General features: G+C 53.7%; 9 protein-coding genes across 9 annotated transcripts; 4 read left to right on the top strand and 5 right to left on the bottom strand.

Annotated features, from left to right (window-relative positions):
- Positions 1-1,729: 1,729 nt before the first annotated feature.
- Positions 1,730-4,484, bottom strand: LTHEOB_1949 (Actin-like ATPase domain-containing protein; the record flags this gene model as incomplete). The annotated part of the gene is made up of 7 exons (XM_035510706.1): positions 1,730-2,305; positions 2,413-2,626; positions 2,685-2,818; positions 2,873-2,972; positions 3,026-3,935; positions 3,987-4,063; positions 4,468-4,484. The coding sequence occupies 7 exons, from the start codon at positions 4,482-4,484 to the stop codon at positions 1,730-1,732; spliced, it is 2,028 nt and encodes a 675-aa protein (XP_035364889.1).
- A 69-nt stretch (positions 4,485-4,553) lies between these two features.
- Positions 4,554-5,645, top strand: LTHEOB_1950 (uncharacterized protein; the record flags this gene model as incomplete). The annotated part of the gene is made up of 1 exon (XM_035510708.1): positions 4,554-5,645. The coding sequence occupies one exon, from the start codon at positions 4,554-4,556 to the stop codon at positions 5,643-5,645; it is 1,092 nt and encodes a 363-aa protein (XP_035364890.1).
- A 290-nt stretch (positions 5,646-5,935) lies between these two features.
- On the bottom strand, positions 5,936-6,823 carry LTHEOB_1951 (uncharacterized protein; the record flags this gene model as incomplete). The annotated part of the gene is made up of 1 exon (XM_035510709.1): positions 5,936-6,823. The coding sequence occupies one exon, from the start codon at positions 6,821-6,823 to the stop codon at positions 5,936-5,938; it is 888 nt and encodes a 295-aa protein (XP_035364891.1).
- A 599-nt stretch (positions 6,824-7,422) lies between these two features.
- LTHEOB_1952 (uncharacterized protein) lies at positions 7,423-8,575 on the top strand (the record flags this gene model as incomplete). Its single annotated transcript, XM_035510710.1, has 2 exons — positions 7,423-7,817; positions 7,879-8,575. The coding sequence occupies 2 exons, from the start codon at positions 7,423-7,425 to the stop codon at positions 8,573-8,575; spliced, it is 1,092 nt and encodes a 363-aa protein (XP_035364892.1).
- A 495-nt stretch (positions 8,576-9,070) lies between these two features.
- Positions 9,071-10,990, bottom strand: LTHEOB_1953 (C6 and c2h2 transcription factor; the record flags this gene model as incomplete). The annotated part of the gene is made up of 3 exons (XM_035510711.1): positions 9,071-9,766; positions 10,176-10,297; positions 10,732-10,990. 3 exons carry the CDS (start codon positions 10,988-10,990, stop codon positions 9,071-9,073), a joined length of 1,077 nt encoding a protein of 358 aa, XP_035364893.1.
- A 5,766-nt stretch (positions 10,991-16,756) lies between these two features.
- On the bottom strand, positions 16,757-17,723 carry LTHEOB_1954 (Short-chain dehydrogenase/reductase SDR; the record flags this gene model as incomplete). The annotated part of the gene is made up of 2 exons (XM_035510712.1): positions 16,757-16,920; positions 16,985-17,723. The coding sequence occupies 2 exons, from the start codon at positions 17,721-17,723 to the stop codon at positions 16,757-16,759; spliced, it is 903 nt and encodes a 300-aa protein (XP_035364894.1).
- Positions 17,724-18,421: 698 nt separating this feature from the next.
- Positions 18,422-20,312, top strand: LTHEOB_1955 (Fungal specific transcription factor domain containing protein; the record flags this gene model as incomplete). The annotated part of the gene is made up of 4 exons (XM_035510713.1): positions 18,422-18,594; positions 18,644-19,600; positions 19,844-20,187; positions 20,245-20,312. The coding sequence occupies 4 exons, from the start codon at positions 18,422-18,424 to the stop codon at positions 20,310-20,312; spliced, it is 1,542 nt and encodes a 513-aa protein (XP_035364895.1).
- Positions 20,313-20,411: 99 nt separating this feature from the next.
- On the bottom strand, positions 20,412-21,761 carry LTHEOB_1956 (Arylsulfatase A; the record flags this gene model as incomplete). Its single annotated transcript, XM_035510714.1, has 1 exon — positions 20,412-21,761. The coding sequence occupies one exon, from the start codon at positions 21,759-21,761 to the stop codon at positions 20,412-20,414; it is 1,350 nt and encodes a 449-aa protein (XP_035364896.1).
- A 488-nt stretch (positions 21,762-22,249) lies between these two features.
- On the top strand, positions 22,250-23,872 carry LTHEOB_1957 (Alternative sulfate transporter; the record flags this gene model as incomplete). The annotated part of the gene is made up of 3 exons (XM_035510715.1): positions 22,250-22,386; positions 22,447-22,955; positions 23,019-23,872. 3 exons carry the CDS (start codon positions 22,250-22,252, stop codon positions 23,870-23,872), a joined length of 1,500 nt encoding a protein of 499 aa, XP_035364897.1.
- Positions 23,873-25,127: the final 1,255 nt, after the last annotated feature.

Consider the following 25,127-nt stretch of genomic DNA (forward strand, 5'->3'; position numbering starts at 1 on the left):
TTGGCAGTTGATCGGCGTATTTGAGAGAAAGTTCAGAGACGCAGTAGAGTCAAAAAGTCGGCCGAATGTTCGGATATTCGCAGAGGCTGGCATAGAAATTTTGAAGATGGCAGCCTTGTGTCCCAACAAGAGCTTGATGGATAAGCTTGTTGAGGTATGGGTAAAGGTGTGGAGAGAGGTGATCGAAAAAGGGATGAAAGAGGAGACAGACCACGTGCTTGAACGTAGGCTGCAAGAGTATCAGGATTGCATCGAAAACGGAACGCACGACGAAGCTCTCGGTATTGCTGTTGCGGGAATAGGGCTTCTTCGCGCTGCAATCTTGCAGAAAGACCATGAAGTGGCACAAGACCTCTCGAGTACAATCGAAGTGGGATTTCAATGGTCTATGAACCATGCCGACATGGCTTTGTCGCCTAGGACAGTCAGAACGAAAGAAGATGATTTCGAAGATGCCATCGAAATCCCTCAACTACGGAAACGAAAGGAAGGAATGGACTTGGGAGGCATCTTCGATGCCTTCTCTAGCATGTTCCTCGCAGCAGAAGGACACAGCTGCCTTGACCGCCTGCACTCTCTAGCTTCGACTATTCTGAACGGCTTCAGAACTGATCCAATAGTGGGCTCAGGGACGTTATCGACTATGATCAGCAATCGTATAGATGACATTCGCGAAACCTTACCCGAGGAAAAGCAAAACCTGGAACTAATGAAAGCATCTACTATGATGTTTTTCCTCATTCATGTTGCGTTACGCAATAGTATGACTGAGCCTAAGGTCCCCCCAGCACTTAGAGATATAGCTGTTCAGCTGTGGAGTGCAACAACGAGCAGAGAGAACTCTGTGCAGTATGCAGAGGTCACCGAGTATCTGGAATCGGAGCAAAGGTACTGTGGCAACGCTGAGAGTAGAATTTCACTTAGCTAATATCTATTCGTCAGGAAGCGAAATGACTGAGTAAACGTTCTTTTATATTGAGTTTCGTATGTACAAAGGTTTTCTATTGATTGGAAGATGCAATTTTAGTACCAATCTCTGGGTTTAAGGAGTTCTGGGACTCGGTCACGTGCAGTCATTAGCTCTGGGTTTATACACAACCGTCTCTGATTTGAAAAAAATCGTATTCATTTTTCTGGCTGTGAGAACCGTCAACTCAGACGTGCCTCAGAATTTATGCAAACCTCCGAGTCGTGTTTTACTAACCAATTCTACCACCTACGAGAACTTCTGACGCATGGGAGTTGTCGAAAACCGTGAAATGATTTGTTTTTTCCGACATCAGTGTAGAAGGCAAGTACGAAATCAACGTTGTAAATCAAGACCTGACGGACGAACTGTGCGTAGAATTGGACCGGCGAAGTCTGTGGCCCACGGCGGCAGGTCGGGATGGCGTCCAGCTGCTCCGTGCGCGGGAGCTTATGGCTACGCGCCAAGTTGATGCGAGCTCTTACTGTGAATATTGTATGTAAGTAAAAAAGTGTTTTCCCAGGCAGTCAAATACTCACCATCCGCACCTTTTGTCGCCAGTGCGGTCAGCGCCATGCCCAGGATAGAGCTATTCCAGGTAGAAAGAGGACGTACACCATCAATAATCTACATTATGCGACCACATAGCTCAAGGTAGAGCAGTAAAATGATATCTATTTCGCAACCTACAGTCGCCCATGATCACCAACGGAGCTAGCAAAGAGCGAGCGTCTGTACGACACCCCCTCTCCACCCTCAATCTCACGCCCTATACACCCCCGCCAACTCCCCCCGCTCCGGCGGCCCCTCCCCCTCCACCTCCCCAACCCCAACCCACCCATCATCCACACTTCCCCCAGCACCACCAACCAACCTCATCTGCGGCAACGCCTCCCACTTCACCGCCACGCCGCCTCCGCCCTCCTGCCCACGCTTGGCCAACTTCTCGCCATTCCGGCTCACAAGCTCGAACTTCAGATCCGCGGGCTCGATCAGGATGTGCATCTGGAACTCAGCCAACCAATACTCCCTATCAGCTCCGCCGAGGCAGAACAGGCGGTGGTACCAGCGGGCGGTGTTGTGCAGGACCATGTCGGCGTGCATGAGGGTGGACTCGATGGTGCAGAGCTTGGTGACGCCGTTCGAGCTGAGGCTGGCGCGGCGGCTGTCCCGTTTTGAGCGTTGTTGTTGTTGGTCTTGCTTGAAGCTGCGCGGGAGGTTGGCTGGAGGGAGCAGAGACATGACGATTTGCGTGCGCCAGGGCTTGAGTTCGGTGCCGGCGGGTCGCTTGAGACGGTAGGGGTGGCGGATGCCGCGGGAGACGTCGATGGGGTCGCCCTGAGAGGAGTTTGTGTGAGTCAAGGCGTCCGTTCTATTTCGTTCTCTTGGACGGGGAGAAGGAGGGGGGAGGCTCTTGGGGTGTTGTGGTATTTGCCTTCTTTTACCTTCTTGACGACCCAGTGAATCTGCCCATCAACCCATTTCTTCTTGTCATATTCGTCGACGGAGACGTCTTCGCCGGCATGGCGGCGCGGGTCGTACTTCTCGCGGCAGAGGATGCCGTAGCTGGCGCGGCAGCGGCGGGACGTGTACATCGGGATCTCGGAAGTGATCTCCTGGACGCGGTTCATGACCAGGCCATGGCATACGGCGAGCTGGCTGTGAAATGGAGGGCTTCATTAGTCAATGATTTAATCTGGTTAAATTGGGGACATACGGTTCCGGCGCAAGGAGAATTTGGAGATCGTCGACGTTGTCGAAGAGGTGTTCGGCTTCGAGCTGGTAGCGGTCTCGCAGGCGCCGTCGCAGATAAGGAGAGCTGCCAAGCCCCCCAGAGACAATTATGTAGGACTGGTGAGATTAGCGCGGCTGCTTCGGATCCTGCCATGTGATGAACTCAACTACAACTTCCTGGGAATGGGTGTGTTGGAGTTTTTCCAGTTGGCGGTCGATGATGCGGAGGATCTTTTCAATCTGCTCATCGAAGAGATGTTGTAGTTCTTCTCTGTATCGCTGTCAGCTCAAACGGGTGATAATGAAAGCAAGGAATTTGCTCACTTCAGAATGATCATACGTGAATTTCGTATCCTCGATCCCGGAAAGTCGTGGCCAGGTTCCATGCCCGGTATGGGTAGTGGGATTTCATCCATCTCAGAAGCCTCGGAGCCGAAATCACATTTGAAGCTTTCAAAGCGCCCTCGAATCATCTGTTCAGCAATTTCTTGCGGTTTGCCCTGCAAATGGTGTTTAACAAGCTCGAGTCGTTGTTGAATGATGATTGACATCTTCCAGTCAATCAAAGCTGAGCCGACAGCCATGCCCTCGACATAAGAGAGCGGGGTGAGTTCGGTGCGCGGAGCGTCAGATGTGATCTTCAACACGTTGACGTCCGTGGTTCCGCCACCAGCATCACAGACAAGTATCACATCGTCCCGCTTGTAATGCTGGCTTGCAGCATACACAGCAGCAGCCTCGGCCTCGGTCAAGGAGATGTTGACTCTTTGGTTATGGCTCTCGCTAAAACCGGCCTCTTTGAGGATGCGCTTGACATGTGCAATCATTGCTGGATTCTTCCAGGTGGTGGGGACACTGAAGACGAATTCGACCTTGCACTGTTTCCAGCGTGCAACGCGTCCGTCGAAGTAGTCCTGGATGAAGATGTACATTCGACGCATGTAGTGCCAGAACCAAGTCTGGGCGTCATGCGGCGACGGAGCTGACTCGTGGCCATCTTGGTAGTCGGGGTCAATATGGAGCTTGAAGTACTCTTCAATTTGGACGTCTCGGGTATGCTTCCCATTGTTTCGTATCTCTTCGCACTGAAATCCCCAGCCAAGCGAGGCACCGGTGCGTCGATCAAATGCGATGGCTGTTTGGACTTTGTTCGTGAGCTCCGCGCTGAGCTTGCCGGGCCATTGTTGAATGGTTATCGGTTTAGTCCACTCTGGAGCTTTTGAGTAAGCAATTCCTGCAACACATGGAATCAGTTCAACCCGCTACCTTTTTCGGTGAAGCAAACCTGTGAAGGTCATCCCAAAATCGATAGCGACCACGGCGTCCGGCTTCCAAGATGTGTACGCCATGGCAACACATGAGCTGCAGTATTACTGGTAATGGGCTACAGGAAGCCTTGCAGGGGGCGTGAAGATATGAAAGATGATCGATTGCAGCACAATGGTCGGGGTGCGGCACCAGGCTCTGCAAAACGACAATCTTGAGGCTGAACCCCGCATTTAGACAAGGCTTCGATGCAAGAGTTTCAAGGTCAGGTGTTAATGGGTCTAGGCTCATGCCAATCCAGATGACTGCGGCAAGCATTCCATAGCTGCTGCAGATAAGCCGCCATCACAAGGCTGTGGGAATTATTCAAGTGCCCCCCTGTGGATCAACGAAGAGGCGGTTCTGTTTTTCTGCGCCGGCCGACGGTCAAATCAGCTATTTTGAGATCAGGGTATATCAAGTGGTGTTCGACTGCGTCGGGGAGATGCCCTCCCACTAACCTCGGATTCTTCGACATTGGCGGTTCTCGTGAACCTCAACGGGAATAAGCCGGACAGACCAGCGACGAGCAGCAACATCAGCAGCCATGGCAGCGACAGACCTGAGCAGAACGTTTACTTCTTCGACGACGCGAGACTCGACGACTGGCAGTGGAGAGACAACATCGCCGACGACAGCAATAGCACCAACATCGACAGGGGCTACGACGGCCGGCAGTGTGGAGCCAAGCTCAAGGCCCAGCTCAGGACAGACGAACTCGGGAATCTCGGGCGGGGCAGTGGCAGGAGCGGTGATTGGAACAGCGATCGGGGTCGCGCTGCTGACATTCGCGCTGACCTTCTGGCTGATGCAGCGCGGAGTCAGGAAGAAAGGGCTGCAGCGACAAAAGCGGCGGAGCAGCGAGATGAGCGACTACTATGTGAAGAGAAGCATGACCAACGCGTCGGGCGAGCGGCGGCGCGGGGGATGGCAGGAGCACCTGCCGCAGTCATTGGACGACGATACGGTGCGGAGACGCGTCAAGACGGTGCTGGACCAGGCTGCGGTGCATGTCGAGAACAACTTCGGCGACATCAGCAAGGCTGAGGAGGAGGAGCGGGAGAGCGACGCGTTGGCCGCCTTCCAAACGCCGCACCTGCCCGCCCCGCTGGCGCGTCTCATCGGCCAATCACGCCGCCCCACGCTGCTGATTAAGCACGTGCTGGCCTACCACCTCGTCGCGTCGCCCGACCTCCTCCTGCCGCCCACCATGACCGAGCTGCCGCGCGTTGTCGACCACCGCCCCGACAGACCGCGCGCTGCATCTCAGGCTCTGTCTCACTGGCGCCGTCTGACCGCTTACCTGTATCCCGCCCCGGCGGCGGACCCAGCCTTTCTGGCGCATCGCAACGACTGCATCGAGGATCAGGTCGATCGCTTCTTGGGCGCATTCCAGCCCTGGCTTTCGTCCAACCCCGCTGCCGACCGCCGCCAAAACCTCATCGCCATCTTCCACGCTGCAGCTGACGTTGCCTACATGCTGTTCTCCCAGCCTTCAGCCATTGAGTACGATTGGGCGGCCCGACCCGATGGCGCCTTGGTCAGCCTTCCCGGCCTACACAAGCTCACCGATGAGAGCGGTTCTCCATTGCCGTACGCCCACGTGCTGCTGCAGCCCGTCGTCGTGAGCTCTTTTTAGCCCTAATTTTCACACCCCGCCAATCGTCTTCATTCCGTCTTGCTCAATTGGGATTTTGGTTGCCTTATGTATAACTTGCTGACCACTCGGGCATGCCTTGATTTCCTTAATCGTCTGCTTAGCTTCCGGGGAGAATTGTTCTAGGCCATGGGGTAGTCCTCTGTCCTTCATCTTTCCATTCAAACAGGGTCATCTTGAGGCTATCTGCTTCTCACGAACGAGGGTATTGGTTGAGACTAGATACACCGAATCCTGAAACGCCGCATCATCGACAAGTCTGATGCAAAAAATCACAGCTCGATCTCTTGAAAGCTAGCTCTGTGAGTGAGCCATATCTGTCCACGCGACCTACCACCAATCCGCCTGCGGGGTGCCGCCGGATTTCCAGAAGTCGAATCAGGATCCGGAGTTCGCGCCCTTCCTGCAGAGTGTGTTTGGTGCTGCGGTTGACCAATGGCCTCAGATCCAGGCTGCCACCGTGGCTGCTCACGCCAGTCCACCTGCAGCCCGGACATGTCTGGCCCATCAGCAAGCACTGCAGGCGTCACCTCAATCACTGGTGTGCTTTCGGTCGCTTGTCGCATCTCCGCGGCACTCTCGATGCCTAGTTCAACCGGCTCCTCTTTGAAGATTACCGAATGCCGTTTGCTATTCAGGAATTGACTGTCCTCGTACGACGGCGGCGGATACTTTGGCTCAGGTTGCACCTCGTGCTTTGGGTATGTTGGAACCGAGCCGCGGTTGCAGAGGATTCCCATGACCGTGCAGAGACCGTAATAAGCAAATTGAAGTCGACTTAGGCTGGCGGTGATCTTTGGCAAATCTCTCAGGACGAACAAGCCTCGTGTAGCCACGGTAACGTTCCCGTTGTGTATATGCATGTCGGCGCGAGCGGGCTCAACCAGCAGGGCAAGATTGGCGACCGCCTTCTCGGCGTGGCTCAGCTCCGTGTCAATCATGTCTTTCTCCAGCGTGCTGAGCAGCTGCGATTTCTGCCGCCGGAGCCTCCGCGTGTGCTGAAGCATTTTCTTCATCCCGTTGCTGATTTCGAGCACGTCCTTGGCCTGTTTCTCAACATCGCGGAGTTCGAAGATGCGCCTTGAGACGTTGATGGAAGAGTTGATGAGAAACCCGATGGTTCCCACCGTGCTAAACAGAGACAAAGTGTGTGGATCCATCTTGGCTGGATGGAAACGAAGGGAACGGAAAGTGTTTGCATCCAGCCCTCCACCGATGAACGTCTAGAACAAATATTCTGCTGATGAGGACGCCCACAGACAGCATGCTACATGAGCACTGCAGCTTGAAATTCAAATCACACGTTTTAATCACATGGTGCAGTGGAAAAGCCTTCTCCAAACGGAGGCTTACATGTGCCATGATTACGACGCCCTTGGCATTAAGAGCTAAGATGGGGCACACCCTTTTGACCAACATGGAGCACATCACAACCGCGTATCACAGTTGCAGGCCAGACGTTCTAGCCTTTCCAGACTGCCGACCCCCTCATTCTTTCGGCAGGCTCTCGACCAGCAAATGCCGCAGCAACGCATTCCATCGACCAGCCATGCAGGTCAGCAGCCACAGTACATTGAGATAATCTCAAAAAGCAAAGCCTCGTGGGGTGGTGAGGCTGAAAATGGCCCCCTTGCAAACATGGCACTTCCTTTCTGCTCATCGTTCTGACTGCAATGCTCTCATATTTATGGCCGCTGATCTGACTTGAGCCTCTTCGGCTAGTGGCTTATGGAGCTCTTCCTTGACAATAGACATCAGTATGCTTCAGGTAATTACCACGCTCTACGCATTCTCAATTCTTCCAATCATTACAGCACTTGCTCTCGTCGCGCCCACTCAACGCTCCGATGACCACCTGATCAATGGCTGGACACCAAAGCCCACCCGCGGCCCCAAGATCGAGATCCGCGCAAACGGCTTAGTCCTCCGTCAAGACTCAACGACGAATACCTGCGGTTACTACATCGCTTCCACAGACTTACTATTCGCATGTCCCAGCCGCTCAGAATGCGCGTATTCATCCAGCTGGATGGGATGCTGCCGCTTCCAGGGCACCTCGACCTCGTCGTGCTTCTTGCACAGTAGCTGCTTCGACTCCACAGCCGCAGGTCGCTGTACCGGTGACTGCACCGACAATTCCTTCAACCTCGTCTGGTAAGCAAACACCGCCCCACCACCACCACCCGACGAAACGCTGACATAGCCATGAATGAAGCACCGACTCCGACACGCCGTACTGCTACACCAACGTCGTCTTCGGCAGCGACGCGCAGGACACGAAGTCGTACTCGTACTTCGACTGCCGCTCCTCGCAGGCCCTCTCCGTTGTCTACCCCATGGACAAGGCGGCGCCCACGACCACCGGCGCCAGCTCATCGTCATCCGAGGCAGCCTCCTCGACCTCCTCGTCTTCGTCTGCAGAACCCACGTCATCGTCAGAGCCGCCGCCACCTCCGCCTGCCTCGACAACTTCCGCAGCAGCACCGCCCCCGCCGCCCCCGCCTGGCTCTACGTCGTCGTCGGCTGCGGTGGCTCCGCCTCCGGCCTCCTCCTCCTCTTCCTCCTCTGCTGCGCAGCCTGTACCGCCGACTGGCACCACCGGTGCGTCCACCGCCGGCGCTACGCAGTCCGGTGGCGGCGCCACACGCTCTGGTGGTAATGATGGTAGCGGTGGGGGTGGCAGCAGCGCCACTCCATCGAGCGCCGGCGCAGAAGAGAACAGCGGCGGCGGCAGCGGTGGTGGCGGCAACCATACCGGCGCGATAGCGGGCGGCGTCGTCGGCGGCGTGGCGGGCTTGGCGGTGCTCGTGGCGGGGCTGGCGGTTGCGTTGAGGTTTTGGAGGAAGAGGAGTCAGGCGGAGAAGGAGGAGGGGGAGGAGGGGGGTGTGGTGAGGGAGATAGCGGTGCAGTGAATGGGGGATGGGGGAGGGAGAAGGGGTGGGGTACGGGTTTCGAGGATCGCTGGTTTGGGAGGGGAGGTTTGAACGTACCTTAGTAATCCCGTTCGTTGATAGGTTGAAGAGCTGGGGGAGTTCTTCGCGCTGCGAATAATCTTAGTCAGAATCTAAATCAGACCGATGTGGTATGTTAATGTGACTTCTTGAGGGATGGCTCCGGTGAATTTGACGAACACTCCCACGTCACGATTCGTAAAATTGAGACCATTGTGACAGGTGCTTCCGTCTACCGTGCAAATTGTGACAAATGGCTGTTTACTGTTGATATATGCGAGACAACAGCTGACTCCTTCTTCCGATCCAGAATGTCGTCTTGGATAAAGCATAGCGTCTCGAGACGTTTACAGAGTTGTGTTTATCGGATCTTAAATGGAAAGGATCTATAAAACTATCCTACAGGCTAATGGTATCCCACAGCGATGCACTATAAAAAAATAAAAGAAAATCCTGTTATATTCTAACAAGCCTCGTCTCTCCCTCTTCACTCCACGTCAACTTCGCCCCTATCCCCCTTGCCCTCCTTTCCATCTCCGGCCTCTTGTTAACCCTCCCCTCGTAAATCGCACGCCGCTCCTCCTCCTTCCACTCCCCAGCTAACTCATTGTGGAAAATATACGGCAACAACCCAGATTTCCACAGCGGCACGGAATGACGTCTGCTAACGAGCAGCGTCGCCACCAGAAACGCCGCGCTAAGCAGGACCAGCGCAATCGGCAGCGCCAGCCAGGCCCACTGCACCGATATGAACGTCTCGGGCCGCAACACCACGCCTTCGACGACCGTGGCGTTCGGGCCGGTGCGGATCAGGTTGGTCAGGCTGTCCGTCATGTTGCCCATCAGCGCGGCGACATCGACGCCGTAGGCAAAGGCCGATGCGACCGTGAGTTGGTCCTGGTTGACGAAGGTGAAGTTGAGCATGCGGCGGACGAACGAGCGGATGATTTCGTGGTCGCCGACGGAGACGTCGAATCTGTTGGAGTCGAAGGGCGGGAGGGTGGACGGGAGGGAGTCGGCTGCTGCGGGGGTGATTGCGAAAGAGGGGAGCTCGTGGCCGCCGGGACCGTAGAGGTCACTGTGGTTGTAGCCCTTTGGCGGTGTTCGGAATGGGATGGGGTCAATGGAGAGAGGTTGTACGTCGCCGTCGGTCTGTCGGTCTGTTTAGAAGCAATCGTTCTGTAAGACATGGAAACGTTGGGTGGCTTACTACTGTGGGATTACGGTATAATTTGGCGCACCACTCTATCAGGCACTCAGTCGCTTCCCATGTACCAGGATCTGGCCCGGACTGAGACATCTGCACGATGCTAGCACGAGCAAGTTCCGGAAATGGTGCCCATGAGTCAAGCTTCCCGCCGTGAGTAACATTGCTGCTGACTAGGTTCGTTGAGTCGGCCATTATCGTATGTGGATCATCGGCACGGAAGGCCTGCGGGCCGAGGCGCGCTCCGCTAGGCGTGGTGAAATATGCATCGGATGTCCCGTCCCCCTCTGTGTCAGATTGCGTGACAATGTCTAGTTTCGTGGACTTGGTAACATTGACACATGTGCTGCATACGCCCATAGAGTAAAAGTCGTCCCAAGTGCAGTTTCCGGACTGGCAGACAAAATCGAAGTGGGAGCCGCCATTGAATATCCCGCTTAAGAATGCGCCCTGAATATCGGCACGAGGCGCAGTTACTACGAAGGATGGTGTAAACGGAGATTCACATGTATAAAGTAATGCGTTAACTCACAGATCGAGTAGTTGTTGTTAGACGACCATGCACTTATGCCAGAATAATACATGTTTGAGGCCAGCATCGTTGAATTTGTCCCAGATCGAGCAACGTTGCGTGTATCGAAAGTGATAATTTGCTGTGCAAACGGGCCCATGGCCAATGCCGCAACGGTGAGGAAGCAGCCCAAACAGGAGACCATCGAGCGTGCTCCGATTTTCCAGAAGAAAACGAGCGCGCCCCAAGGCCCCCGGCTGGCGCTGTCAAAGGTTTCGAGCTCAGAGAGAGAGCGTCTTTTTAACCAAAAGTAAGTCCATTTCAATTGATTGAGTCCTTCTGCCACCGGCAGTAGCATCGATGTTTTGGCAGTTGTGACCAGGGTGGAGATAATGGTACCAGGCCCCAAGATGAAAGTCCAGTCAGACAACGCCGTCTGATCAATGCTAACTCCGAGAATAATGATGGCCATCACGGAGGCAATGCTGACAACGGCGCTCGAGATCTCCCAGAACCACCAGTCCTCATAGCGTCTCTTGGCAGCTTCCTTCGCGGAAGTCTGGCTCCGATTCTCACTCTCTGTTACGAGCGGAATCTCCGTGGAGTTGGTGTCTTCGCCGCTGGCCCTTCGGAGGTGCCCAAGGCTTTTGTAACTCATTTGAGGGAGCTTCGGTGTCAATGAGATGTTCGCATTTGGTATCTCGAGGAGATTGGCAGCTGAGATAAGAGACGAAGTTCTCTGCGAGTCCATCTTAGCGTGGGGGCCATATGCGAAACGAATCTAGTGCCGTCTCGTATCCTGCATCCATCAGACTACTTTGACTTCTTTTGTGACTTTCTTGGCTAAACAAGCATAGGTTATTGGTTGAGCCACACCGGTGGCTTGTCAATGAAACACAACGGCTATGTTGCTAGGCAGCAGGAACTATAAACACGTCACGCGGCCGGTCTCATGATTTTTCTACTTCGACACTATCAATATATTTATTTCTCAGTATTCATTTGCTCCACTGTGTACTGTAGCAACTCCGTACTTAGCTTAGCCATTTGAGGAGGGTATATAGCCACCACCCGCTTGTAAGCCACCCACTCAGTCCTTGTGCCACTCATTCAGTGCAGACAATACCATTCATGTCCATCACCAATTACGACATAATTTAATGCGATTCTACAGACTGTAAAGAAACAAGTAGGGTGAAGAAGGAAAGGAAACAAGGAAGAAAATCTGCTTCGGAATCTATTCGCGTGATACTCTTGCAAAGCCTCCCTCTTGTGTCATCGCCCGCTGACTGTTAATCAGGACCAAATTTTCTTCATCTGAAGTATCTTCATCTGAGGCCGGCCACCCAGACTTCTCCCCAGGGAGCCAGTCAGATAGCGGCTTATCCTTCAGCTTTCGTGGAGAATGCAGTTCCGCATGATCGTCTCGCTCCAGTGGTAGGTCGCGCTTCAATGTATGATGCAGCAACCTTTCGTACCAGTCACTCAAAAAGCGCGGTACTTTCCTGGTCCGGCTGGTTTCCTCAGACTCAGAACAGAACGGTTGAAGAACCTTGACTAGGGCCTTGACCAGAGAGTGTGTCATCCCGTTCAAAGCTTCCGCGAGGAAATTAACATTGAACGCGAACAATATGAACGGAATCGACACTGCGAGCGATATGCCGACTGAGTACGAGGTTAGCAGATGCAGCTCCGAGCCGTGGATATACATACACAACAGTTCAGATAGGAATACCAGAGACCATTCGGTGCTCCCGTCGTCTGATTTCGGAAACGCGGATATATTCAATGCGAAGAACGCCGCCATGAACGATAAGGGAAGCTTTGGTTCTGTCAATAACTGAATATTATTTCCATCGATTCGTTACTCACAAAGATGATGGTCACAACGGTAAACACCATGAGAGTCTGTTTTAATTATCAGTAGTCGTAGTTCTGAGCGCCCGAGACACAAGAAGAAATGCTTACGCTGCCTTGTTTGGCGGTCTCTTCTGCTCCCTCCCGAGATGAGATAGCTTCCCATACATTGGCTTGCTTTTGCTTCAAGTCTAGCAAATTCGCAAGCTGAAAAGATGGTCAGACAGTTTCATCCTTGAGGCGCAAATTACTTACTGCTTTTTGAACAGATAATCCGTGAGACTCCATCGAAGTGAAGTTGCGTTCAACCTCTTGCAACGTGTTTGCAGCATGCTTCACTGTGGTGTTTGCATGTGGAAAGGAACAGCTTCGTGCGCCTTCCAGAACTTTAAATTGATCTTCAAGTACAGACTTGACCATTTTGATCTCGTCCAGAATGTCTTTTACTTCTTTGAGAAGCTTAGATTCCCTTTGTATGTCAAGAAGCTTTTCGAGGAGCTTCTTCCTGTGCTCGCGATAATGCTTATTCTTTTTGTTTAGAGAATACAGCAATTTCGTCCTTCGGAAAAACTTTCTGAAGAGCTGCGTCTCTGTTTCTTCCTAGTGGAGTGTTAGTAATTGTGCACATATGAATGGGTGCATCTATAGGTGTGAGTTGATGGGAGACGTACCGCATGACCTAAAGCGCTTTCGAACATGTCCAAGAATTGGATAGATTCGAATTTCTGGTGGCGATCGAGGGTTTTGCAGCATAGCGTGAGAATTCTGGAGACAAGGTCTTCGCTCTTGAATATTGAACGCCGACATCTTTCTGTGAGGACGGCTCGCTGGATATCGTCGACTGGCTTAGATTCACGATGAGCGCCTTTGCGTCCCGGAAAGCTCGATATGATTGTGTCGGGCTCTTGATCATTTTCTCCTTTGATCAACCAAAGCCATAGTTGATCGACCATCAAGATGTTGTGATGCCTATCATAAGCTTGCTTTCGGGCCTCACGTGAGACAACCTGGCTTGCATCTCTGTAGCGCGTGTCTTCCAACATGTAGTAGTATGACTGATCGAGAGTAATGAAGTATCGGTCGTTAGAATAGCATCTAGAATCAGAAATGGAGGCGAATTGGCCAATGTCCCATCGTTCTTCAACTTACCGGCGGGGTTGCAATCGGAGAGGGCTCGTTTGGCTCTTGTGGTCGTCAGTCATATAGCCACCGATAGCGGATATATTTTCAGGATTCTGAATCTTCTAATAGTTAGCTTCTGTCCTTCACCTACCCCATGGATAATCGTCTTACGTTTTCCTCAAAATCGGTCTCGCTTATGCTGGGGTCACAGGAAGGCCGTTGGTTTCGGTATCGGATGAGGTTCTCGAGACTGAATTGACTCGTGCTTTCTTCATAGCTCATATAAGGCATCTGCGTTCGTTAGACCTTGTAAGTTAGAGTTTGCTCTCGTGACGAACCAAGATTGCCCAAGCTCTTCGGCGTTCATTTTCCTGTCTCCGTTTTAGAGTTGACAGTTCGACCCATTCTGGATGCATACAGCGCTGAAATAGTAGTAGTTAGCTAATGTTGTTCACAAATACGAGAGAACGCGCAAGAAAAAAAAGTTTCGAGGGGGGCCTTACTCCATGAGGGAGATTGCTCCTCCTGTAGGAAGATGGCCAAGGCCAAAAAGGGTATTCCAATTTCGCGAACAAATCCTTGATAACTTAGAGCTTTGTATACAAACAAGGAATCAGAAACTCTTACATGAACCCATGCCATCTTTGAAGCTGTTAGCCTGACAACCATACTACGTAATGGCAAAGGAACACCTTACATTATTCATTGGGATATGGTACCAGCGGCATACTGGCCTCTCTCTGTTCTCTGGTCGGTGTAAATGCTCAAACATTCTTTCAACACCTTGGTCAGTGTAGATGAGATCAGAGACCTTTGTGTAAAGAGGGACATGGAAGTCTTTGACCTGGCCGGCTCGATCTGCCGTGAAGATTTCTGTCACAACCATGGAAGTTCTCTCGCATGCTCTGTTTGCGTCTTCTGTTGCAGGAAACCCCTTAACAAGATGGTCTGGCTCGGAAGGAATTTGAACGGGTCGGTTGAGCCTCTCTCTTGTGTCCTCGTTGGATATATCAAGTGGAGATTTACCCTTCGAGTCTTTGAGGTAGGGACTCGCTCCAGCCTCGAGAAGTCTCTCAATCATATCCATCGAACTGGGGTTTCCTGTGGCACATGAATGCAGAGCTGTTCTTCCTGACCGGTCTTGTCCATTCACGTCCACCTTACCCGAGTCCAAAAGCTTAGTCAATGCGCTGGAGTATCCTCGTTCCGCGGCAATACGTAACAACGTTTGACCTCCGTCATACTCGGTGTTGAGGTCATTAGCTGCTTCAATTAGCGTTTGAATTTTGCCCGTGTCGGGAAATTCCGCCGCAGCCGCCTCCTCGAATTGTCGGCGAAGGACCGCATCTGACAAGATCTGAACCAGCCGCTGGAACCTCTTATCGTGGGGCCCCTGGAACTTTGCGATGTTTTGCAAGTCGAAGTCTGTGCCGATATAGGTGACACATTCTGCATCTGTTTCGGAGGTTGTATGGAATGACTCTTCCAGGAAGACGACAGTCGAAATTCTCCTCTCTGCTGTCGTTTTGAAAAACTCTTTCCACTTCTCCGGACGAGATGATGGAGCTGCGTTTCTGAAGACTTCCGACGATCGAGGGATGTGCAGAATTTGCGAAGCCCATTTGGCGAGGTTGTCGAACCCCCTAAGGGGCGGTCCGAATAGTACGATCGCGGCAGTCGAAGAAGCCATTTGCTCCCACTCCCAGTGAAAGGGGCTGTCTGAGAAGTCGCCAAATAGTATCTTCTCGATGAGTATTGTGCCATAGCCATGGCTGATAAATACGATAGGCTTCTCCTGGCGGCCATTCGAACTTCTCTGGGCTAATATATTTTCGAGAATTTCTGCTGCCAGAGAGTCAAAGTCGACTGGTCCAAAGGGCTGAGGGATCCCGAACCCAACAACATGCGCACCAGGAAAATGACTGGGAAGCATATGACTATCTGACAGCCAATTGATCGTTTTGTCGCTGTTTGTTGATTGATCCGCACCATTGCTGTGGAATTTCCGGAATGCACTGGACTGTTGTTAGCGATTCCGGTTTAGCTTTGGTGAGCTAAGTCCATACGTATGCTGTGACCCTTTAGAATCAGAGCTGAAAGACCCTGTTCTGAGCGTATCTTCCGTGGGCTTCGTTCTTATAGAATTACCATTGTAGCAAAACGCGGACGCGGCCGTGGCATTGTCACTGCTTTCGCACACATAAATGGCAACCACGTCGACAAAGCTATCGAGGTATTTATGATTAGGTTCGCGGAAAACAATTTCGCGCAGGGATGCATTTGGAGTGCTCGGACGCGACGGGAAATGTCCATGGAATGTAAGCCTATCTCGAAAGGACATATGTTAGCATACTAGACACGCGGAGTTGGAGTGTCTGAGCTCTCTACGAACCTATGGTTGAGAAGAGAGTGTCTCCTTTCCTTGCCGTTACTACCATGGTGGACAGAAAATGGTGCTCTGAGATGACTTGTGTTCAATAGCAGTTCACTAATAGTGGTGAGTTTCTTACCTCGGTGACCAAGCGAAAGGCTTGGATCTTCGCTTGTCGGTACGGATGAAGCCGCTTTCACCTAGGTCGACAGGGCGATGACTGTCGCCCGAAACTCTGTGATTTGTTGCTGGTAAAGACCGTTGGCGGTCTTCACCAGTTACTGATGTATCGGTAACAGCGAGTTGTCCATTTCCAGATCCAGATCTTTCGGCAGATGAGACGGCTGGGGTTTTCGGCGTGGTTTCAGTGTGCGAACGCTGAAGAGGCTTTCGAGGGTCCATGGCAACTGATGAACGCGATTTGCTCCTGCGAGTAAGCTATGGGCAGAAGATGTTGAAAAGACAGACAACGCAGAAGTGGGAATGTTTGTTTCTCCAATATGGACTGGTTACATCACTGTCGCATGGAAACCATTCTCAGCTCTGATATTGTGCCCTTAAAACGGAGCTGCAAAGTTTCACATGGACCACAGTGCCCTCATCATTGTTCTCCCTGTTCAAGAATTTTCCGAGTGTGGAGGAGGCTAACGCAAAAATCATAGTGTCAAGTGAATCTGTATGACGTTGAGCTGCCGGTTTCAGCTGCACAGCTGGGCAGAAATCGCGCATCCATGTGAGAAGTCAGCCATCCGAAAACGGAGGCATCTTACCTTAAGTTGACGACACACCGGCAAGCAATTAAATCATCAATCCTAGCAACGTTATGAATGATTTATTTCGGCCTTAAACCGTAAACTGGTGTAAATCTCTATATCACTCGGGAAATTGCGCGGAAGTGATGCTTGGCTGAAACTGTTGACAGTATAGTAACAGTATTGACACATATACTTGGCGCAGACACCAGGCTCCGGACGATGACATAACTGCGGTATTTTGGCGAAGATTAATACCTAAATTCACGCAAAGACTTTGGTCGTCTACGAACCCGGTACCCAGAGAGTGGACACAGAGTACTCAGGCCCAGCCCACAAGCCCGGTGACCAATTTGTTCGGGGCCTGGATTTCGGCCTTCCTCGCTTTCAGCTCATCGACATCCCAGTTGCTCCATAGGTACTTTCCTTTCAAGAACTCGCCCTCAGGACTGGCCAACCACACCAGGAAATGGGACGCGAGCTCAACTGTTCCAGACCGCATCAGCACACATCCAAAAGGGCAGAACAATGGAAAACGTTCAGAACTCACGATCATCCAAAGGCAGATCAATCTCCTCCAACTTCGATTTGGTCAGCATATCCGTCTTGATGCAGCCCGGGTGAATATTGTGGAACCGCAACTGCGGATTCTCCGCCTGCAGCGTCTCGATAAAGCGACACGTCCCGATCTTCGACGGTGCATACGACGAAAACCCCGGCAGCACCGGCGTGATCATGCACGCCGCAGCCGAGATATTCAAAAACACGGCGCCGGGGCCGGAGGCCGCGGCCAGGAAGTGCCGCGCGACGAGGTACACGCCCTTGACGTTGACCTCCCACCCACGCCACCAATCCGCCGTCACCGCCGCATCCGCTGCGGCATCACCGCTCGCCGCCTTCACGGGCTCGACTTCCGACAGGTACCCCGAGTTTGCGACCAGCACGTCGACGCCGCGCGGGGCGATTTCCTTGACGCGGGCGAAGGCGGCGGCGACGTCGGCTTCGCGCGTCACGTCGCAGGATATCGTGGTGATGGTCGTGCCCGGGTGAGCGGCGCGCGTGCGGGCCGCGACGGCGTCGAGGTGGCCGGCGCGGCGGCCGATGGTGATGATGTGGGCGGCGCCGGCGGTGGCGAAGGCCTCGACGAAGCCGGCGCCCAGGCCGCTGCCGCCGCCGGTGATGAAGATGGTTTTGTTGGCAGCGGAGAGCTCGGGGCGGGTGGGCGAGATGGCCGGGTAGGGCGTGTGGTGGAAGGTTTTGGTGTAGTCGGTTTCCCAGACGTCCGTCATGATGGTTGGTTGGTGGGTTGGTTGATGGATGGGATTGAGGCGAGAACTGGAGCGGGGGGGATGTTCACGGCAGACGGAGGAGCATGTTAAATAGCCATTGTGTCTCCAGATTGTGTGTGACTTAGGCAGAAATGTATCTGCAGGTGAGCCGGGGCGTAGACTATTCTGAGATGTACGGCCCTATCAGCCCTACACGAGCATTCAAACAGCGAATGGGGTGACGTCCCCTTATAGCATCCCGGCAGGTATCTTATTAACAAGAAGCGCTATTGCCGAGATATTACGGAGAATAATATTTCGTACCTCCTTCCAAGAACGGCACAGGGTGGATGAATAAGGGAATGATAGGCCACGGCAGGGTTTTTGGCGTTGTGGATCTCTCATGACGGGCCCGCTGTTCATGCGGGGCTGGCAGGAAGGTCTGACTTCCCGAGAGAGTTTAGCGAATTAGGGCAAGTAGCCGTTCCAACGTAAGCGGCCAAGCGACCAAAAACCTTATCCACTTTTTAGCTACCGCCTTAGTCCGATGTTAGACGTTCTGCTACTTTGACTCTTCCTCAGTCGTTCGATTGATAGGCGGTTGCGTCGTCGGGTTTCTTGCGGGTGGCGCTAGTGCTGCACGTGCTCTTCCGTCATCTCCCCCGGCCGTTTCTACCCTGGCCGCTTCCTCATGGCCTTTATCACCACATCTCGGCGTCATGCCTGTCGCCCCCAGACGATCCAGTGTGCGGCGCTCCAATGTGACCGCCTGCGCCCGTTGCAAGGCCCGAAAACAACGATGCGACCAAAATCTTCCAGCATGCGCCAATTGCGAGCGCGCCGGCGTTGACTGCGTCGGCCACGATCTTGACGGTTCTGTGGTTCCGCGAAGGTGCCCTCTCAAACTCGCTTTTGAATGACCCCCCGTTGACTTGAACAAGCTATCTAAAGAGCCTGGAAGATCGCGTGGCACACCTGGAGCAGGAGCTTCAACAGTACCGTCAGCAAACCCCCACTCTGCCAACCCATTCGGACCTTGGCAGTCTTGAGCATGTGCTTGCCCAGGCCAGCTTTGTCTCACTCCACCCCTCAACCTTTCCAAGTCCCCGTTACATGGGAACAGCCTGTGGACTACCACTGCTTCGCCTACTTCTGCTCAACCTTGGCTCCGCATCGCGCTTTGGCCATGTCGCCAGCCAGGATCCGGCACCCTCGTCCATCATGGACCTGCTGCCGCACGAAGTCGCCGTACAGCTGCCCGCCGAAGACGTCTCGCACCGCCTGATTGACGTCTATTTTGAGCACTGCGACTTCTTCTCTCCCATACTGTATCGAGCCGACGTCTTGCGTATGCTGGCCACTGCAACTGACGATGATCAAGTCAAAGAGCGGTACAAGCTCTTCATGGTTCTGGCCATCGCTATTCAGCTGCTGAACCGAACAGATGCATCCATTCCTGCTGCCAGAGCTGACGCTTATTTCTCGGCTGCCTCGCGTATCCTCCTTGCCAATCCCGCTGACCTCCTTGCTGGCGACCTGCAACACTTAGAAAACTTACTCCTCCTGATTCAATATTCATCCTTCTCTTCGACGCCATCTGGAACCTGGCATATTATTGGCCTGACAACAAGACTGGCCGTGGATTTGGGGCTCCATGATGAGCCCCCAGCTCACCTCTCACTTGATCCGCTGTCGCTGGACCGAAGGAAAAGGCTCTTCTGGGCTACATACACCTTCGAAAGGAATCTGTGCGCCATCCTCGGCCGCCCGGTATCCATTCCAGACGAAGCCATCTTCGTATCACTTCCTGCCAATGTGGATGATGAGTATATCACCGAGGACGGAATCCTACAGCAGTCTGGTCCTTCGCGGAAAGCACTAGCCTTGCAGCTTGTAAGGTATCGACAACTCGAGTCCGAAATCATGCAAGTCCTCCATCAAAAGCCTCCACTTTCTTCAACACCCTTCGATCACCATCTTTGGCGGAACGACATGCGTCAGAGGCTATATGATTGGCGTGCTGCTGTTCCTCCTCATCAGTCACCCTCTCAACTGGCGCCAATGGAAATCTTTGATGGCTGCCTTTACAATTCTCTTCTTCAACTATATTCTCCCTCTCGACACTTACCTACCATCTCCAGCGATGACATTGTCTTCCTTGCCGAGTGCGCCCAAAAGAGCATCGAGGCCTACCGCTACTCCTTCCGGGATGGAAAGCTGCGCTTCTACTGGCGTACCGTTCACAACCTCTTCCGTTCTGGCGTTTCTCTCATCTACTGCCTGAAAAACTGGCCCGGCGATCAAGGAAGCGTCAATACTGAAACGATGAATGCTTCTGTTAACTCCTGCTCTGCTGTTCTCTGGGGCATGGTTGAACGTTACCCTGCAGGCAAACCTTGCCGAGACACTTTCGAATCCCTCTGCCAATCACTCCGGGACCCTGGTGCCGATCAGTCCTCCTGTCCCCAATCTCAGACTTACTCATGTAACGATGCATTAGACTTTACAGTGACCCCTCAGGCGGCCCCCGAAAATGCTTCAGGTCTGGCATCTGACGACTTTTTGCTACAAAACTTCAACACGTATGATTTATTCTCCTGGACCGGGTAGCTGTACTAGTGTCGGGCGCCGACGCAATATATTTCACACATTCTACCAGGTGCGGATGTGGTCGGCATCAATGACCGGAAAGCAATAAATTTAAAGTATTTACAAATCTTTCAGAGGGTCCGGGGGCGCCGGGTCATTCTTCAGACTCTTTTGGAACTCTGTCCTCATCTTCATTATCGGCTGTATCACCCACGTGTTGTAGGCAAGGATATCAGACTCTTCCTTCGGGTCACGAATGACGTTGAACAGATACGGAGATTCCAGTTTACCCGAGGATTGATTCACCTTTGGCTCCCACACCAGATGCAGCTTCCAATGCCTCCACTTGACGGCTCGCAGCTCGTCTTTGATGTAGAAGAGGAAGCCTTCCCTTTGGGACTTCTCCGACCCCGGATTCTGGAAGAACTTCGTCTGATCGATTCCGTCGATGGGCCTATCACCGGGCTTTTCAACACCGGCCATGGCCAATATGGTGGTAAACAGGTCCGTGACATGCACCATCTCGTTGGACACGACGTTCTCCGGCACTTTGCCGGGCCATCTGATAATGAATGGCACACGTAAGCTACCTTCCATAGCTGTGTGGTACGTTCCCGTCCAAGGCCCCGCAGTGCCACGATACGGCGGGCGGAACTCGGGCCCGTTGTCCGACGCGAAGATGACGACCGTGTTCTCCCGCACGCCCAAGTCGTCGATGTGGTCGAGGATCTGGCCCACGCGGTAGTCCATCTCGGCCATGGAGTCCGCAAACTCGCCGTTTCCAGTCTTCCCGGCAAAGTCCAGATGCGGCAGCGTCGGGAAGTGCAGGTGGACGAGCGGGTGGTACAGGAAGAACGGCTTCTCCGCCTTCACTTGTCTCGACAACCAATCCTTGCTCCTCTCGACCAGCATCTCATCAATCAACCTCCTCTTCTCCAAATCGTACACGCACACGTTCTCCGACGCCTCCCCCGCCACGCCCTTCATGATATACGGCAGCTCCGCCACCTCGGCATCGAACCCCAGCGCCGACGTGAACTGGCTCTCGTCCGTCGTCCGCGGTATCCCAAACCATTCATCAAACCCGCGATCCGACGGGTACCGCCCAGGCACGTCGCCGAGGTGCCACTTGCCGTGGTGCGCCGTCGCGTAGCCGCCGCCCGGCGCGTCCTTCAGGCACTCCGCCAGCGTGCGCTCCCACGGCGTCAGGCCCTGAGGGAAGCCGGCCGGGACGGACTGCCGGCACCCCGTCCGGATCGGGTGCCGCCCCGTCATCAATGCCGAGCGGGTGGGCACGCAGTCGCTCTCGACGTTGAAGTTGTGCAGGAGGAGGCCGGTCGTGGCGAAGGCGTCGATGCGGGGCGTGGGTGCCCCGCGCAGGGCGCCGCCGCCGTAGCAGCCTAGCTCGCCCCAGCCGAGGTTGTCGGCGAGGATGAGGACGATGTTTGGGCGGGTGGGGTCGCGGGACATGGTTGGTGGTGGTGGTGGTGGTTGAGGCGCTTCGTTCGGTGGAGGGAGGAGGATTGGGGGTGGGATGACGACAATCGTCGGAGGGAGAGAGAGATGAGAAACGCGTTCTACCGCAGCAGCAATTCCCCGCCGTACGTCCCTCTTAAAAGTTGCTGCTCAAAGCTTCGAAAAGAGAGCAAGTGCGGCTCCGGGACTTATTATCGCGGCCGATGTCTCCGGTTTCGGGCCGGTCGCTCACCTCCGTCGCTCACCTCCGCATTGATCGGCACCCCCGCATGTTCACTCTGCACCGCGAGCCTGGCGACCTCCGAAGCGCCACGCGGTGGCCCCGTATCTTGGACCGAAGATATCGAATAGACGGCGATAACGTTCTCGCACGCCATGAGATAGGCCGGTTGCGTGATAAGAGACATATGTTGAGCCTGAAGGCCCTTGGGTTTTTCGACGATGCCCCAATTGCTTGCTCGCCCAACTTCATCACAACGAAGATGTCGGAGCTCAAGGACCATTCAACTTCTGCTACTGAGATGGGGGAGAAGCAGATCATATCTCAACCGCCTGCTTCGGAACGCGATGAGGAATCGGTATCTTGGACGGCTGAGGAGGAGAGGAAGGTCCTGCGGAAGTGAGTTTACGAAAACGCAGAGAGTGAAGGAATTTTCATGCTCACACTTCGCGTTTACAGGCTCGATTTCTTCCTAATGCCATTGCTTGTCCTCGGCTTCTTCGTCCTCCAGCTTGACCGCAGCAACATCTCCAACGCCCTGACAGACACATTGACGGAGGATCTCGGCATCACCTCCAACGATGTGAATCTGGGCAACCAATTGATGCTTGCGGGCATCATCATCTTTGAGCTGCCTTCCAACATTCTGCTCCAGAAAGTCGGCGCTCCTATCTGGCTCACTGCGCAGATGGGCATCTGGGGCACCATCGCCCTGACCCAGGCTTGGTGTACGAACATCCACTCCTTTTACGCCACACGGTTTCTGCTAGGCGCATTCGAAGGCGGTTACGTCCCAGGTGGCCAGTACATGCTCTCCCTGTTCTACACCCGGAAGGAGCTCGCGCTCAGGACGGCAATTTTTTACTTTGGGAATTACTTTGCCACTGCAACAGGCTCTTTGATAGCAGCTGGTGTCCTTAGCCTTGCCGGGTCGAACGGCCTTTCGGGATGGCAGTGGCTTTTCATCGGTAAGTCCAGCCTTGAACTCTCGAGCACCACTTCTTCTTCTTCTAACACGGATCCGTCACCAGTCGAAGGAATTATCACCCTCGGCGTCTTCCTCATCTTCATCCTCTTCCTCCCCCGCAGCCCCACCCACACCCGCCCCATCCACAACCTCTGGGACCCCTTCACCCCCCACGACCGCACCATCCTCACCGCCCGCCTGGCTTCTTCCAACACCACCACCGACAAAGCGCCCCTCAGCTGGACGCACATCCGCGCCGCCCTCCTCGACCCCCTCCTCTGGCTCCACCTCTTCCTCAACATGGCCAGCCTGGCCCCCAAAGGCGGCCTGCAGCTCTACGGGCCCTCCGTCATCAAAGCCCTCGGCTTCACCAAGACGAAGGCCAACGCCCTCAACTCCGTCTCCAGCTTCCTCGTCGTCGTCTTCTCCTTCGCCATCTCCTACGCCTCCGACGCCACCAAGCTGCGCGGGCCGTGGTGCATCGTCGCCTTCGCCTGGTCCATCGCCTTCGCCGGCGCGCTGTACGGGTTGCCGCTCAGCGCCGGGAAGTGGACGCGGTATTGGGTTTTTACGTTTCTGGGAAGCGGGAATGCGTTGGCGCAGGGGCTGAACGATGCGTGGTTGAGCGTTAATGCGGGGACGCCGCAGAAGAGGAGTGTGGGGCTGGCGTTTGTCGTTATCGGGAGTAATTTGGGGGGCTTGGCTGGGCAGCAGATGTTTCGGGAGGAGGATAAGCCGAGGTATCGGAGGGCGTTTTTGGCGATACTAGGGTTGTATGTCGCGTCGATTGTTATTACGTGTGCGGTTATGGCGAGTTATTGGTGGGTTAATAGGAGGATTGAGGAGGGGGGTGAGGGGCAGGAGGGTGAAGGCGGTGGTGAGGGTGGTGAGGGGAGGAGGGTTCGGTGTCAGCTTTAGATGGTTGGTGTGGGTTTGTTGTGAGGTTTTAGAAGGAGGGGATATGTGGCGATGACGAAATGTATGTCATAGAATTGTGCGTTATCCCTCAGTACATCGCATTGCCCAAAGATTTCCCTGAATCCGCCGGTGTAAATTAACGAGAGTCATAACGCTATGCAACACTTCCACTCGGAGGAAACGAGGCCGTTACCAAAAGCGAAAGGACAAACAAAAGAGGATGAAGCAAACATCAGCAGTGACAGTCTCGCAGCACACAGCCTGCCTTCAATCTCAGCTTGCTCTTCCACCTGCTCCTGTCTCCTCTCCGCCTTCAATTCGACCGAAACTGCCCTCCTCAACGCTTGTTTCCTCATTTGTCCCCGCTCTCCGGTAGCCCATACCTATCACGGCATTTTTTCCGAAGATGTTGCGCTTGTTTGATGGTACGTAGAGCTGATTCGCTCGTTTAAATGCAGGAGGAATCGTGCCCCTCAGCTGATGCCAAGTCTGAAGCCGACTGTCAGAGCCCCGCATTAAAGCAGAGGCTGTCCCGCCTACAAAAAGAAACTCTCATCTCTCAGTTTGCTGACTGCATCGGACGCCCAAAATACCATCTACCTATGATATCCCTTCCAAGTCAAAACACCTTGAGTCATCAGTAAACATTGACACACCGCCATGGAGCTCCGCTGCGAGTTCTGTGACTCTAACGCAACGAAGAACAGTGACCAACCATGTATCCTGGACAAAGACCCTTACGAGATCTTCCACAGCGATTGCGACACATGTAACTACGAAAGTGGCCGTCCTGGCCAGCTTTGTCCTTTCTGTCAACACTTACGCCTAAGACATTTGTCTTTTTGCGATCTTGGAGATCTTGGAGGACTTGGAGGACGTTTGGGCGAGATAAGAGTCAGTTTTGGCAATTTTGCCACATTTTCCCCGAAAATGGGATGCAAGTTCTGTCACTTTATCTTGGAAGCCATCCGATCATACAAATCGCGCCGGCGAAGACAGCACGGGGAAGTCTCGACATCTTCGAAGATCGAGTTACGGTTTTTCAAGAGGAGCGACAAGGCAAAACCGTCAGCGCAGCTAACTCTTGGGGACCGCGACACCGGCTTTGGATCCAGAACTCGCAGCTTCATCAATATATATTCTCTAGATCTTACCCCAATATCACCATCGCGATCGATTCATCAGCTCGCTCCGGATTCTGTTCGGGGCACTTCGAAAGCTTTTGACAAGCCCGCAACTTTGAACAACTTGGCAC

The sequence above is a fragment of the Lasiodiplodia theobromae genome (assembly GCF_012971845.1).
Source record: "Lasiodiplodia theobromae strain AM2As chromosome Unknown scaffold_5, whole genome shotgun sequence".
Classification (NCBI taxonomy): Eukaryota; Fungi; Ascomycota; class Dothideomycetes; order Botryosphaeriales; family Botryosphaeriaceae; genus Lasiodiplodia; species Lasiodiplodia theobromae.